Below are 16,990 nucleotides of genomic sequence, written 5' to 3'. Positions count from 1 at the left end.
CAGTCTCACGCACACACACACACTTACAGATACAGACGTAGAGTGAAATGAGTCGCTGTTACCCCCCAGAGAGTGAGCTATGATGTTGCTGAAAGCCTTACCTGACTGACTGTTGTTGCGTCGTACACACTGCCTGCCTTTTATTGTCTGGATGATGGAGGGGGGTGTTTTCCTTCCTCTTGCAGCCCTTTTATTGAGGTTAATGCATTGTGACTAACACAGTGCTATTAAGCCTCTCTGTCTCTTGCAATCTCTTTCTCTCTCACTCCCCTTTATCTGTTTTTCTCCATTTGTCTTTTTTTCTTTTTTTCCTCCAAAGCGCCCACCTCTTTAACAAACAAGACGGTCTTCAGCTACACCATTACTTACTACTTTTTCTGTACCTCTATGCCTTTGGTTTCCCACCATCTTTAAAATGCCAGGCTGCAGTGGTGGAAACAGTACTCAGATCTCTTACTTCAGTAAAAGTACTAATACCACACTGTGAAATTACTCCACTATAAGTAAAAGTCCTGCATTCAAAACTTACTGAAGTAAAAGTGCAAAAGTATCAGCATCAAAATGTACTTAAAGTATAAAAAGTACTTGTTATGCAGAATGGACCCACTCAGATGTTACATCTATTCTAAATATTATTATTATATTATTTGTATTAATGCTTATATGTAAGCAGTGTTTGAATTTTCTGAAGATAGGTCTCATTTAACTACTTAATATACTGTTTTGATTTAATTGAAAAAAAAATCTCACTTTATATTGATCATATATTTTAGGTTAAATCTCGACCTGAAAAGTAACTAAAGCTCTCAGCTCAATGTAGTGGAGAAAAAAGTACAATATTTGCCCCTAAATGTAGTGAAGTAAAAGTAAACAGTTACATAAAATGGAAATACTCAAGTAAAGTACAATTTCCTCAAAATTGTACTAAAATACAGTATTTAAGTAAATGTACTTAGTCACTTTCCACCACTGCCAGGCTGTTAACCGAAAGTTGAGAGAATAATATTTAATTTTACAATTGTTGTCAAGTGAAGTTCGTTCTTTACTGGATACAATTGTTATCATGTAGAGCATCTCTTCGCCCGATCAGATTGGTTGGGGAAAAAACTAAGCTTTCACATTCATCTGGAGTAAGCACTTTTCTCCGTCCCTCTGCTTTCGTCTTCTGTCTCCTGCTCTGTTTCTGGATTTTCCTCCTCACCCCCTCCTTCTCTCCTTATCTCGCCCCAGGTCTCCGGAGGGCCTAGACGGCCAACCTCCAGCTCTGCCGCCCAAGCAGCTGAGCAGGAAGACCTTGAGCCAGATCATCCAGGCCCACTCTCAGCAGAGTCTCCTGGACAACCACCTGAACGAGATGTATGATGTTCCTCTAAACGCTGATAAGACCACGGTCAGTATGGTGACACAAGACAGTAAAACTTGCATATTGTTTTTAAAAGTTAGCATGATGCCCAGTGACATAAAATGTTACACTTCTCTTCTCTTAAATATGAAAAAACTATGTTGTTCATACAACCCCAAAACACTGTGTAAAATATAATAAGATAAGATATGATTTCATCCCGCAGTGGGGAAATTTAGTCGTCACAGCAGCTCAAGATATAGACGCATAGATATAGAAGACAGAATAAGAAAATAAAAAAATAAGACATATACATACATTCTATACACATTATATACATACATTTCTGCTATTTTTTTTTATTATTAATATATATTTTTTGTGTTTGTTCTCCTGAAAGTACTTTGCATTTTACAAATATTGCGCATAATATATATAGCAAATATAGAAAATATATATTTTCTAGCATGTTATATAGGTTAAATAGGTTGTTGCATGTAGTAGTATGAACATCAATGAATAAATATATTTAAATATATGCAGATAAGCATATATTAATGCAGTTAAATTCAAAATGTAGTGTAGTTTAAGTGTATATTTACAAAAATTTTAAAAAATATCAGTTCGATTTGGACTTCATATATATATTGTCGTTGTACAGCTTTCAATTGAATATGGGTCACAAAGGGTTATCAACTGATCACATTCTCCTTTTACAAATGTTATTATCTGCCCCCTTGTGGCCAAACATCAATCTTTAACTCTTAAAATGGTGATCTTTTATTAAAGATCATGGCATTCTACTCAAGTGCAAATGTACGCATTATGCAACTATAGAACAGGATAAAATGTATTTGTTGCTGTGCCCCAGATTAGGATGGCATGAAACACTGTAAATTTGATGAGTCTATGTCGACTTTGCTCTTGCAGCTTAATGGAGTCGTCCCTCACGATAATCTCGTCCTGATCAAGATGAGACCTGACGAACACGGACGTTTTGGCTTCAACGTCAAGGTGGGACACATCAAAAAAGACTGTTCATGGCCCTTCCCTTTTGTTTATGCCAAGTCAATGTTCCTCGTCTAAATAAATACAATGCATGACAGGCTTTGCGATGTTAACTGATCTTGCCACCATGTGTGTATTTGTTTTTGTCTCCAGGGTGGAGCTGACCAGAAGATGCCTATCATTGTGTCTCGAGTGGCTCCAGGAACATCAGTAAGTCAACAGCCATCACATATAATCAGTGGATGACTAATATTAGTTGTATTTCCAACAACAAATTCCTTTGTGCATTTTGAAGATTTGCATGAGAAAAGCTCGATGGAATCACCAAAATTTGATAAAACTTTTAAAAATGTGCATTACAAACATTTAACTCAGTGACTGATCAGCTGTTTCTGCTCTGACACGAAAGAACAATTAGAAGTTACCATATTTAATCCAATCCTGAGAGTTCTCTCCATTTACTCTGGTGGTTGGCCAGAGTTGTCAGACTAGCAACCTCTTTTTAAATTTATCTCAGTCACACAATCTTTTCTTCTTCTACTGTTTACTGACTGATTAGCCTACAGCAACACATTAGCACCAATAGGGCTGGGCGATATATCGATATAAAAGATATATCAATATATTTTTAAATGTGATATGGAATTAGACCATATCATATATATTGATAAAGTTCAAATTTGCACTGTGATCCTTGCTCCAGGCAAGCTGTGGCTTTTATTTAAGATATTTTTTATCTAAATGTGCCCTTTATGGAGCTTTGACTTTTTTTTTAAAAAGTACTCTTGTTGTTATACAGTATTTATGTTCACGTAAATAAACAGTTTCAATAAAACTACTTTTGACATGTCATATTTGATATATCGATATTCAGCCTAAATATATCAGGATAGGACTTTTGGTCCATATCGCCCAGCCCTAAGCACCAAGTACCTTTATGCAGCTTTGTTTATTTGCTGTAAACCAGTTGATGGAAACTTTAATGCAACATTTCAAAAATCTTGCTTTAAAATTTTCAGAGAGTACCTTCTCTCCTAGCAACACACAACAATACTACTCCTTAAAGAATTGTCACTAGTACTTATGCTGCACTAATGGCTCTATACCTTGATTGTTCCCCTTTTTCCCTGTAAGTTGCTTTGGATAAAAGCATCTGCTAAATGACTAAATGTAAATTTAAAATTTTCCTGGACTTTAAAGGCTAATACATACTCGGCAAGAACAGAGATATTTGTTCTCTCTGCCAGGGCTGCAAAACAAAAGAATTATGTCATTTTGTTTCTGGGAGAGAAAACCAATTTCTCTGTTCTTGACACATCATCTGGGCAGAACTTTGTTCTTGTGTGGTGTCCAAGAACTATTGTTTGATTGGTCAGAAATTTGAATTTGAATGAGACGTGTGCTGCAGAGGGAGGGCCCTGTGAGAACTTCCCAGTAGTTCTGTAGTGGAGTTTCTCGTGAAGTATGAAATGTCCTGGCCAGAAAGAACTTTTTTCTTGTTCCTGCCACTTAAAAAACAAGAACAAATTTCTCTGTTCTTGTGGAGTATGTAAAGGGCTTATTGGTTCCACGGCTACTGTGTTTTCTTTCACCTGTGCTGAGTTTCAGCATGTAACACAACAAATGCAGCTTCACAATTAGTCTCTATTTTAGCATTCTCGTGTCTGAAGACATTTTAAAGAAGCATTTTTTATCAAAATAAACACATTACCAATCTACTAATGATGGTATCTCACTATTCTTATTGTGTCTCCTTTTGTCCTTTGCCTTCCTCCCCTGCTTTGCCTCCAGGCCGACCTGTGTGTGCCCCGCCTTAACGAGGGGGACCAGGTGGTGTTAATTAATGGACGGGACATCTCTGACCACACCCATGACCAGGTGGTCATGTTCATCAAAGCCAGCTGTGAGAGCCATTCTGGAGAGCTCATCCTATTGGTCAGACCGAATGGTGGGTTTGTTCCCATTGCCGGATCTTCTGTGCCACTTTTACCTTTTTACCAACTGAATGACATAAGAACTACTTTGTGCGGTGCAACCCATTTAAATACTGTAATGCATGAGACTCCACTTTCTAAACACTTCAGTGAAAACTAGGCAAAGTGTAACACATGGACAGCTGGTGCAGCCCACTCCTGAAGATTAACAGCTACACATCTGGTCACCAGTCTCAATTCTTCTTCTGGTCTTTTCTGTACTGCTTAATATTACTCCTGTAATTTTTTATAGAGATGTATGAAGTTGTTTGATTGATTTTTCTTTCTGTACATCTCAGCTGCATGTTTTCACAGTGTAGAAGCAAATCATTTTGTTTAATCAGCACCAGTGAAGAAGGCGGGACGCTTTTAAAGATGATGAAACATGGAAATTCTTGGTATTATAAGTGGGTCACAGAGGGATTTATGGATTCTATCCCCTCTTACATCAGAGTAGATATAAGATTGCATCAATGTATTGAACGCTTGTCAATTCACATGGTTCAATTTTGCTGTTTTTCTACAATTCAGGCATATAGACATGTGCAGATCTACTTTATCTTGGATCTCCCTTATGTTCTTAATGGTAAATCAACTCCCCCGGGCCTCCACCTACACTAACAGCTGTGTGTGTATAAACTGTGACATATTTCTTCTCTGTCCCATTCAGCCATCTATGACGTGGTGGAGGAGAAGGTGGACTCGGAGCCAGATTTTCAGTATATCCCTGAGAAGTCCCCTCAGGACCCCGCCCAGCTAGACCAGCATGCTTTGAGGGACTCCATGGTCACACTGAAGGAAGGCCTGATCAGTGGAGCCATACTGGCACAGTTTGATGTAAGGAGCAAGACAGAAATAAACACTTTAACAGAGACTCACACAGATAATGCTCACACAGAAATACACAGACACTTGTGAAATTCTTTTGATCGATTGGTGGGTTTTATTTTGTCGAGCATTTGTCAAACATTTCTGTCCTCCTTCACATTCCTATAACTTCCTTTCTTTTATCATAATCACTTCAGAGCTTCCTGTTTAAGCCCTGTGTGTTGTGTTTTTACTGAAGAAGAATGTTAGGTACAAACACACATAAATTAACCCAAAAGTTGTTTGTGTTAGTAAAGTATTTCTCTCTAGAATTTCTTATTGAGGTTTGTGCATATTCAGACACACAAACAGGGCACATTTATAAATATTTTTTTTACTTTTACTGATCTCCTTCCTAATACTACAACTTTAATATAAATGTGTGTTCCTTTTCCTACAGCAACTGTACAGGAAGAGGCCGGGGATGACCATGCTGTGTGCCAAATTACCTCAGAATGTTTCCAAAAATCGCTACAGAGACATCTCTCCTTGTACGTGACTTTTGTCTATTTCTGTTGGCTTGTTTCTTTAGATATGTATCAAATGTATTATCCCTCTGCACCATTCATTAGTTTTTGTTATTTCTTCCTTTGCCAATAGTTTGTCTTTTCCTGTCTGTAATGTTTCTGCCTCTTCCTGTCTGTTTCTCCCCCCTCTGCAGATGATGCCACACGGGTCATTCTGAAAAGCACAGATGACTACATCAATGCAAATTACATCAATGTGAGTTTGTTCCTCCTCGTTTTTCTCTTTCATCTCTCCATCAATATCTCTGCCTTTTGCTCGTTCGAGTCGTGGTGGGTGGTCTGTTTTGCTAACCATCTGAACACATGTTGAAACACTACAGTTGCTGCTCTGGTGAATGAATTAACCACATGACTATACTTTTACAGGCAAATAACACTGTGAGTTAATGTTTTTCATGTTTTTGAGTCAGCCAGTTAATCTATCACAGCAGCTTATGGATGTTATCAATTTAAGCCCCTTTCAGACATCTGTGTCAGTATTACCCTTTTGGAAGGCAGCAGTGAGTTGTAAAGGAATGATATGATATGGCTTAATTAATGAAGGTGCAAAAGTTAGTGCTTTTAAGACAACCAAAAACTGAAAAATACATTTTTTGGCAACCAAAATGTTGCAAATAACTTTCATGAACTGAAAACTGTAAAAAAAACAAATTCACTGATATTTAAATATATACAATGCTGTGTATATGCATTGCTATGCCTCTATTCTCAATTACAGTTTGCTGTTGGAGCAACTTGTCAATGTCGCCACATGTCTTCACATCAGGAAAATGTTCATAGACTTATATACACTCACCAGCCACTTTATTGGCTAGGAAGTTGTACCTAATAAAGTGGCGGTGTGGTCTTCTGCTGCTGTAGTCCATCTGCTTCAAGGTTGGACATGTTGTGCGTTCAGCCATTCTGCGTTCTGCCATACCAACAACCACACCACTTTCAAAGTCACTTAAATATCCGTTCTTCCACATTCTGATGCTTTGAACTTCAGCAGCTCGTCTTCATCATGTCTACATGCCTAAATGCATTGAGTTGCTGCCATGTGATTGGCTGATTAGACATTAGTTGCAAAGCTGTACAAATAAAGTGGCCGGTAAGTGTATAATCTGACTTCTTTTTACAACCAGTGTAGTCGCCACCTGCAGGCCATTAGAAAGAATTCAGGTATAAATCACTTCTGCCTGGACAGAGCCCACGAATAATTTAAATGATGAGATGAAGTGCCGGATATTCACATGCCAGCAGTTGGTATTGATGAAAGTTGAAATTTTCTCTGAGGTGTTTTTTACTCTTTTGCACCCCATTGTGTGGTAAACATGTGTTTATGAAAACACTTTTATTAGACTGACCCGAGGCGACCTGCTTTTTTTTGTGTCAAGATGAAATTTATGACAGTGCTCTTCAGACATTGGAACAAGACACACAATTAAGACATCTCTATGCCTGGTTAACCTTGTGCTGCTGTAATGTAGGTGTTATGGGATGGCATTCAATTAAAATTTTAGTGTCACGATAACGTTTCTGGGTCTGACCTTGTAAGTGATTCAGAGGCTTTATTCAAACAGGAGACCAGCCGCTGTTAACTTGCCAGCACTTTAAAGTATTGAAGAGCACGTCTGAAAGGGGCTTGATTTATTTTTTGGCCAAAGTTGAAGTGGTTGTACCTTTTTAGTTGTAACCTGAGAACATTTAGCTCTCTCCACTGCTGAAAACACACAAAGCACTTCCTTTTAATAGAAAATAATTCAGAAAAAGACGCTGTAAAGTGAGATCATTGCAAGATAATATCTTTGTGTCTCTCTCTGTAGATGGAAATTCCAGCTTCAAGTCTTATAAACCGCTACATAGCATGCCAGGGCCCCCTGCCCAACACCTGCCCCGATTTCTGGCAAATGACATGGGAGCAAGGCTCGTCTATGGTGGTCATGCTGACTACACAGGTCGAGAGAGGACGGGTAGGTGGAAGAATTCTTCAAAGACAAGGAAACCACATATGGACTAACATATAAAAAAAGGGGGGGGGGGGGTTCTGTTACAGTACATGTGGCGATTCTGGATGCAACTACACAATAAAACCTGACACTCAAACATAAAGAGAGTGCTGCAGGGCTTTGAAGTTATCTAGCCTGATAAAACCAAGGTTTACCTTTTGTAGAAATCCCAATCTCTGATACTGATAAGTCTGTTTATTGCCAAGATAATGGCAGCGGATCATGAAATGCATGTCTAGGTGAGATACTGCAAAAAGAAGTTTTCTGCAACTTGTTTCCTTTTGAGCATTATCCATTAAATAATCAAAGTGAGTAAACATTTTGTTACTGTGAAAACAATAGAACTAAGATCCCTTAATCATCAAAATAGGTGTGAATTCTCAGACATGCATAGTTTGCTAATTTCTCTTGACATTAGAAAGTTGTGAGGGTTTTTTAGAGTTGCCAAAGGAAAAGCCTGTGACAGGAATTTCTAAGAATCCTTACCTATTCTTGAAGTTTTTAATGATTTCAGATGGTCTGAATGTATTATAAGCGCTACGTTCTGCTCTCTCTCCTCTCCGAAACTGAGTTGACACACACTCCTGTAGTGCTCACATAGCCCCAACTCCTCTCACTCACTCACAAACCTCTTTTTGACCAACGCAAACCTCGTTCTTTTGCTGGGCAGGTGCTGGTTCGCAGTTGGTTCAACTTGCAAACCGTCTCAGCTTTTCCACAGGCTTGAGAGCCACATCATTGCATTACATTACACTATTATACGTCTGTACACGTCTCCACTCTCTCAGCAAGTATAATAACAACAATGGTGGACTGCATCATCTCTTTACAAATGTTGCTCCTGGTTTTGCGAGCCTACATTGACATCCAAACACGATATGTACGACACATTTGTGCTGCTCATCTTGATGACTGTGGACGTTGATTACGTTCTTATGAACACTGAACATAAAATGTTAATGTTAGACTTCGTTGTAAGATAATGCTAGACAACCAACCTGTATCAACCACATTGCAGTTAAACAAATCAAATAGAATTATTGATACACTTGTATCAGTGGTTGATCTTGTTGGTGAGATAATCCAGCCCCTGGCGTAAGTGGTTCGTGGTTCAACACCAGCAAAGAGTTGGTGCCGCTCTAGAACCAGTTTTCCTGGCTGAGAGCCGGTTCTTTAGCAGTCGAAATGTGAAGAACTGGTTCAAGATTAGGCACCAGCTGTGAACCAGCCCTGGAACTGCCTTGGTGGAAAAGGGTTATTAGTGCTGTCTTCTCGTCATTCCTCTCATGGGCTTCTGCATTGCACTTTGGTTCATTAAAAAAACAGCAGGACTGCTGTTGGAAAATACTTTGCTTTTCCTTATTCTGTGCCTCAAATGCAAAGAATAGAACATTGTGCAGCAGAGCCTGACCTGAGACTACCACTTGTGACCTGTTGTGAAAATGAACCGATCAGTTGTAAACAGAATACTTTGTCTGTGTTTATAGGTGAAGTGTCACCAGTACTGGCCCAATCCAGACAGCAGTGCCACCTACGGAGACTTTACAGTAACGTGCCACAACGAAGAGGGCAACTCCGCCTTCCTGGTCCGGGAAATGACTCTCGTGCACACACAGGTAAAAACACACACACACACAAACACACGGGGGGAAAAAAGGGTCCAAATTAGGAGTAAATCAGAGGAACAAGAGAGTGAACGAGATCAGGGCAGAGAGGAGGGCGAAGGCTTCACACAGAGACGCTCGGTCCAATCAAAGAGAGAGACCAGTGTCTCAGGCAGGATGAGCCGCTGAGGACCCGAGGAGGTGTGTTGCCATAGTGACCAGTGTGGGCTGTTCTTTTTCTGGCTCCCGCTGCTGCATGCGGGCCACGTATTGGGATCTGGTTACCATGACAACCCAACCACCCCAGTCAGTCACATTGCTGGAATAAGAGCGCGAGGAAGAGAAGAACAGAGAGTGGGACGATGATAGTTTGAAGGATGCAAGTTTGTCTTATTTTGATGCTGAAGCCATTTGATGCTCCCTTCAACAACTTCTATGTTGCACATACTAAACTGAGCGTGGTTTTGCAAAAATGGTGCAATATTATGTATAATATTATATTAATTAACTTTGATGGAGGATGAAGCGTTCCTGCTGTTTCCTCGTCATTTCCTGCGGTCTGTGTCGTCCTGATTACTTCCCCGTGTGTCGCCCGTGCATCATGACCTTTGAAATATACTGCTGTAGGAGCAGGCAATTAGCATTCTCCTCTGCCTGTGATTGTTGCTATGGAGATAGATGTGTTACCATGGCGATTCAGCCAGGCAATATTAAAGAGGAACACGGGGGCTCTGAGTTGCACATGAAAAAGCGGCCAGTAGTAATCTGCTGTAGCTTCTGTATGTGTAAAAGTTGTCATCATTGCGACCCCGTTGGGTTTAAATCTCGCTGACTCTTGTTTTCTGTTCACTCGGTACACATTGCCTTGTAACAGCTTCCTGTTTGTCTTTTTTTTCTTTCCCTTTCACATGAAGAAAAGAGAAATTGTGATATTTATAGTTTGGTTGCAGCAGCATAAAATGTACATTTTTGTCATGGAGCTGCAGCAAATATCGTCTTCAGCATCTGGTGTTTGATAAAATGTAAAAGAACAACATGGATCACAGAGCGGTCCAGCAGAGTGGAAGAAATAAAACCGCTGTTTGTTATTCACGCTGCCCGTTTCATAACAAGTTTAAAGGCCATAATTACACAAACAGGGTGCTGTGCAGTCTTCCCCTAGGACACAGAGCTCAATGGAACATGCTAGGAGGTCGCCCACATGAAATACAATAAGCTGTTTTAGGTTCTGACGATGAGTGATATCTGGGAATTATTCATTACTGAGTAAGCTTAGGTCTCGACCGCAGTGAGAGTGAATGCCATCAGATTCTTTCCAAAATAGTAAAGAGGCCTTCTGAACATCAGTGCATGGAAACATAACATTTGTCTTCTTCTGTGTGTGTTCAGAGTGAGCAGCAGAGAGAGCTTACCCAGATCCAGTACCTGGCGTGGCCAGACCACGGCGTTCCTGACGACTCCACTGATTTCCTGGACTTTGTGGCTCTGGTACGGACCAAACGGGCCGGACAGGACCAGCCCATGGTGGTACACTGCAGGTACAGCTGCTCTTTCTGTGGATTATTTGAACCAATCAATCCATTCTCAACTGTTTGGATTGATGTTGATTAGAGGAGTGAATCAGCAGAGGCCCCACGATATGATATTATCCTGATACTTGAGTCAAAATTACGATATTATTGCTATTTTAAGCATTTTGTGATATGGTGAGTATTGCGATACAATATATTGTGATTTAACTGTTTAATTTCATTTTGTGTCCACAAAATTAAATGCAGTCAAGAATTGTTTTGGCAAATAATTCATCTCACTTCAGTCTTTTTATTTCTCCACAATGAGAGTCAAACCCACAGACTGACCAACAAACAATTCAGTCAAACTGAACTGATATCAAACATGTATGGACGACAACAACTGCAGCATTTGATCAAACTTTCCTCAACTTTAAGCTTCACTGCTCGGAATAGCTTCGATAGGGCTTTGTCTGTGAAATAACGTTGCAACAGAGTGGGGTCAAACTGGGTTCCAGTGTCTTTAGCATGAAGCTAAAACCATTGTAACTTTGTAGCATTCTTTCAACAGATTCAATTCAACAGATTATTCAGAATTCAGTGTGGCATTCAGAATTCAGATTATTCAACAGATAAAGACACTGGAACCCAGTTATAGATTCCTTAGATCTTCTAGTTTCATATTATACCAGTGTATCCAGTATATTCTTAAAAGTGAGCCCGCTACAGCCTCTGAAAAAAAAAAAAAAACGGCAAAAATTATGATGCAAAATAATCGCCACGAATCGATATAATATTGACACTCAAAATTGCGATACTATGCTGTATAGATTTTTTCCCAACCTCTAATATTTATTGACTGACATAGTTCACTCATGTCTAATTCTCTGTAATCTGTCTTTTGCCAGTGCTGGGATTGGTCGAACAGGGGTTCTGATCACTATGGAGACGGCACTGTGTCTAATGGAGTGCGGTCAGCCAGTGTATCCCCTAGACATCGTCAGGACCATGAGAGACCAGAGGGCCATGATGATACAAACACCTGTATGTCATCACATATGTTTGTCTGTCTCGCTGCTCTCAGCCACATTAAACAGCTAAAGTATATATCCTTTCCTCTGTCTCATCAGAGCCAGTACCGCTTTGTATGCGAGGCCATCCTGAAAGTCTACGAGGAGGGCTTGGTCAAACCATTCATGACCGTCGTCTACCAGCTGAGAGAAAAGGTGGACGAGGACAGGGAGGAGGAGAAGAAAGAGCAGCAGAAGGCAGGAGACGGGGCGGAGACGGCGGCGACGGAAGAGGTGGAGGCGTTGGCGGTGGAGCTGTTGGAAGAAGGTCTGGACGAAGAGGATGATGACGACGAAGAGGTGGAGGTGCTGGATGTAGGGGAAGTGACGGAGGAGGATGAAGAGGAGGAGGAAGTGGAGGAACCAAGCGTTGCAAGTGTCGCGAGTGCTGCGAGTGCTGCAAGTGCTGCGAGTGCTGCGAGTGCCACCAGCGAGACCAGCGAGAACCCTGACCCTGACCCTGATAACCCGTGACTTTTGACTTTCTGCAGTCTTCAGGGGTTACCAGGAGGAGGCCAGGTGGCCGGAGGAGAGAACAAAAGCACTGTTGCACTTTATGCTGACAAAAATGGAAAAAAAAGACACACAAACGAACAAACAAACGTGAAAGTCATGGACAAGCTAGAATTAAAAAAAGAAACCCAGCTGTGTTGAATAGGTACCATTAGGGGATATTGTATGTTCAGGGTAAAGAAAAAAGTCTACAAAGAATGAAAAGATAAAAGTACGAGAGAATAAAATGTGGATGGGGAATTGCTGTAGTGCCATACGTATGAAGGGGACGGGCTGCCCCGATGGATGGGAAGTTTTTTTTTTCCGCAGAGGGTCGCCCTGTCCCCTTCTGAGCGAGTCTGCCAGACGGACCTGCCTTTTTTTAGTGTCCTTTTAGCTGATAAAGAGATATACCTTATCTTTTGTTCCTCAGAAAGAGTATTTATTGTGTTTTAGTTTGTGTCAAACCCTGTCCACTGAACAAAAAAAAACTTGTATGTTTGTTTGTATGAATCTAGAGCTTCATGCTTTCCTGATTAAATCTTAGGTAGTAAAGTAGTGCGATTCCTCTTCTTCTAACTACTTCTTTATTTCTTTTGCTTTTCGTGGAAAAAAAACTGATTTAATTTATTGTACTTGGTTTGATCTTTCTCAGCTTTCTCGTTTTCTGACAGCACAGACTGACAGATGGACAGCTGAAAGCACTTTGTGTCTCACCTCTTGTTCAATGCTGTGGCGAGTTGTATTCTTGATCCTGCTTTGTGCTGTGTTTTTGAGCTTACAGACACGCGCGCTCTGAGGCGGCCGTCGTTTGGCGTGGTGAAGAACATAACTGGTTTACAATCCTCAGGGCCAGGGTGTTTACTGGGCACCTCTCTTTCACTTTTGACACGGTGGCGACAGACCTCCCTCTGAAAGACATGATGATAAAAAGCATTCATTTGCATCATATTGTGCAAAGAAGATGTCTCATAAAGAGAAGCCCAATAGACACGCGGCCTCGCTGAGTTACAATCTAAGCTAAGAAACAAGGCTGAGGTCAGTTCATTTCTTGAGTCATATTCACATGCAGTCAAATTGATATTGAAATCAAGTCCTGGGTCCCTGCTGAAGTGTCCTTGAGCCAGACACTGACAACAAATCCCCACTGTATGTGAAGCTCTGTGGCTTCCCTCAGATCGGTCTCCTTTAAGCAATCGATCAATCTTGTGTAACACAGATGTGTCTTCTATGGGCTGAAAAATGTGCCACCAGAAACTGAATTTGAATTATTTATATTTGAATTTGAATTGCTTAACTTGAATAATTGCATTAAAAAGCTGAATTTGAATCACATAATTTGAATTTGTATTGTTCAATTTGAACTATTGCATTGAAACACTGAATCTGAATTGTAATTTGAAATGTATTATTTATTAGTTTGGAACTGAACATTCAATTCTCACAATTCAAATTCAGTTCGCAAAATTAAATTTCTGCAAAGAACATCCGGAGAACATAGTTGAGGCAGAGCAATCGAGCACAGATACACAGAGCGCCTCTTCGGCCAATCAGCACCTCTGTTTTCTTTTGTAACATTTGTTGCTACCCGGTTGCCACTCACCACGAAACGGAGGAAGAAGTTGGTCAAGACTGGCTTGACCATGGATTGGCCGAAGAGGCACTATAGCAACCGAGTGGCAACAGAGGTGCTGATTGGCCGAAGAGGCGCTCTGTGTATCTGCGCTCGATTGCTCTGCCTCAACTACCGGGATGTTCGTCGCAGAAAATTTAAATTGAATTGTGCGAACTGAATTTGAATTGTGAGAACTGAATGTTCAGTTCCAAACTAATGAATTCAATTTCAAATTACAATTCAGAGTCAGTTTTTCAATGCAATGATTCAAATTGAACAATACAAATTCAAATTATGTGATTCAAATCCATTTTTTAATGCAATTATTCATGTTAAGCAATTCAATTTCAAATATAAGTAATTCAAATTCAGTTTCTGGTGGCACATATTTCAGCCCATAGTCTTCCTTCCTTGTAGGGCTGTACTGAACAGTTTTAGGCTTCAAAACTTAATTCATAATGTTAAAATTCTGAATCAACATCCGAATGCTGCACAGCCTCTTTTTTTCATGTCTGTTCTTTCACAGCTTTTCTGCACAGTTCCACCATAAAGATAAAGTTACACTTATATGATCAGTATAGTACAACTTATAGAATTGGGTTCCAGTGATGGCTGCGTTGGATTGTTTCTGACTGGTGTGATCCAAAAAAATGTCCAATAACAAGCCAAATTTCCAAATGTATTTAAAAAAGGCAGATGTAATAATTTCCCAAATAAAAAAAACATGTTTTTATCTAATGAAATATTCTGCTTCAATCCATATTTGTTGACAGTTAGCCTTTCCTGTGTTCAGAAACCTGTTTTCTCTCCAACTTGGTGCACACAAAGGGAGGTACACACCAAAAATACATTATACAACCACATATTCCATAAAGAAAGAACCTTATTTCATCCGATGACTCACTGTATTCAAATTGAGATTTTTATTTGTGCTGATCTTTTTTAAGGTGATGATATTTTATGATATTACAGCTCTAATTGCTTTTGCACAGGTCAGTTTGTTGGAACCTGAGAAGCAAATAGTGGTCATAGTACCCCCCAAACACCAGTATCATTAATTAGTTTTCAAGTGGTTGAAAGCTACTGGAATTTCTTTTGTAAAATTGCATGTTGGACTGACAATGAACTGATCTCAACCTTAGTGTGAAAAGGTATAAACGTGACTTTAAAGGCTCCCTCCACTGACCTCCACATAGTTTATTTACACACATAGGTTCAAGACATTTGACCCTGTAAACCTGAGTGATCGCTTTGTGTGAGCTGTTGGCTCATTAAACTCAGTAAGACTTGTTTATTTCAGGATATTTCCTCATCATTAAGTACTTTTTTAAAAAGTTTCTGTGAGGTTCAGAGGTCACTGGAGCGCAGCTTTGAACCAACCTGTTGCTGTTTAATTTTTATAATCTAAATCTGTCTGATTGTCTGCCAGAGAACAGTTCAAAGAAGCAGCACAAACAGAACAACCAATACTTTTCCTTTTTTATTTTTTTTATTGATCTTTCCCAATGGTACTTCATTTTAAGGCACATGTTGATTTTAAATCAAGATGATGTGTTAAATGAGCGATAAAGAGACTAAGTTGATAACTTGTATTTTTAATTCACAAATCCCAGCATCAAGTTGCCTGTTGAGTCTTTTTCTTTTCTTTAAAGTACAGGTTAAGCTGCCATTGTACTTTTTACACAGCGGTGTGGAATGAAGTGTAGCCTCTTCATCATTTGAGATATTTTTCTGACGGGCTGCTTCGGTACCTGCTGTCATTGGATTCTGCTGGAAAAACCTACTGCTGTGAGTGTGTGAGGGTGTGTGTACTCAGATTTCTGTCTTTCTCCTTTCTCATTTCTAACATCTAGTTTGTTAGCTGTCTGGTCTGGTCTAAGCCTGCTTGTCCGGTAACTGGAAATGAAGGGTTGTGCCATAAAGCCACAAACCTACTCTATCCTGATCTCAAGTTTTTTCTGAAGAAACTGAGATAGAGCCTTCTTGGAGAGTGATGTTTTTTGTTTGTTTTTGTCCTATGAACCAGGCTGAATCTTTGCCCGTGAACCATTTCAAACCATGCTCGTACCTCCTTTTCAAACAGCTGAATCATACTTTTGCCACACGGAGAGGTGGGATCAAAAAGTGCCGAGCTTTCCTGTTCTCTTTCTCTCTTTTTCTCCTATATTGCGGCCCTCTTCCAAAATCTGCCTTCTCTCAAGCAACATCAGTCACTTCAGCAGAGCCCACGCAACATCCACAGTCCATTCTTCTTATTGTTCTTCCTCGGATGCCTCTCTTTTGGATCATTATACATGGATCCTACTCTCTCTGCATGGCCTCAAGGCAAATGACACATCTGAGCAGAACACCATGGGTACAGTTGTGCAGTATCAAGTGACTGACTGATTTAAACTTTTCTTTTTTTAATTTTTATTGGCAGGCCCCACATGTTTAAGCTTATAATGAAAAGAACAACCCACGGGCTTCTTGTCATCAGTTTTGTATTCAGCAGCAGAGCCAACCAAATCTAATTTAATTAACGCTGAAGGCCTCACGACAAAGTGGCATCAATAACAAGTTTAAAGATAAAAAAACCTGACAATTTCTAACAAGAAATGAAAACACGGACCCCGCAGTGAAAAGTTAATAATTGATAAATCAGGACTGCCAGAGTTTACATCTGCACAACATGTCCAGCAATGAGCTGTCTGTGTTCAAAGTGTTTTGTTGTTGACACATAATTGGTACTGTCTGTGCATTTAGGGTACTGATCAAAGGTAGTTTGGAGGGACCAGATATGGGGAGGGCTCGGGTTAGTTGTATTTTTGTAAACAGCTCTAGTCAGGTAGGGAAAGGACAGCACTTTGTAGAAGGCTGAGTGGCAGGTAGCGCTACTGAAAAAAAAGAGTTGGAGACATAAAGCATTGTTAAATTGAGTTGTTCTTTTTTTTTTTCAATTTGTCATTTTTATTTTGTTTAAAATAAGACCTGTAGGGAACCAGAAAAAAAGA

General features: G+C 39.9%; 1 protein-coding gene across 3 annotated transcripts in view; it reads left to right on the top strand.

The window, feature by feature from the left end:
* ptpn4a (protein tyrosine phosphatase non-receptor type 4a) overlaps positions 1–13,170 on the top strand; it is an 89,606-nt gene extending 76,436 nt beyond the window's left edge. For all 3 annotated transcript variants that reach the window (XM_059342456.1, XM_059342455.1, XM_059342454.1), the window contains 12 exons: positions 1,231–1,390; positions 2,273–2,356; positions 2,504–2,560; positions 4,142–4,298; positions 4,994–5,160; positions 5,591–5,681; positions 5,852–5,913; positions 7,523–7,669; positions 9,193–9,321; positions 10,699–10,847; positions 11,729–11,864; positions 11,951–13,170. In XM_059342456.1, the coding sequence (XP_059198439.1) occupies positions 1,231–1,390; positions 2,273–2,356; positions 2,504–2,560; positions 4,142–4,298; positions 4,994–5,160; positions 5,591–5,681; positions 5,852–5,913; positions 7,523–7,669; positions 9,193–9,321; positions 10,699–10,847; positions 11,729–11,864; positions 11,951–12,364 (1,753 nt within the window). In that variant the 3' untranslated portion in view covers positions 12,365–13,170. The remainder of the gene's footprint in view (positions 1–1,230; positions 1,391–2,272; positions 2,357–2,503; positions 2,561–4,141; positions 4,299–4,993; positions 5,161–5,590; positions 5,682–5,851; positions 5,914–7,522; positions 7,670–9,192; positions 9,322–10,698; positions 10,848–11,728; positions 11,865–11,950) is intronic.
* Positions 13,171–16,990: the final 3,820 nt, after the last annotated feature.

Source organism: Centropristis striata, chromosome 10 (genome assembly GCF_030273125.1).
Source record: "Centropristis striata isolate RG_2023a ecotype Rhode Island chromosome 10, C.striata_1.0, whole genome shotgun sequence".
In the NCBI taxonomy this organism is placed as follows: Eukaryota; Metazoa; Chordata; class Actinopteri; order Perciformes; family Serranidae; genus Centropristis; species Centropristis striata.
This window is presented reverse-complemented; position numbering and strand designations above follow the sequence as displayed.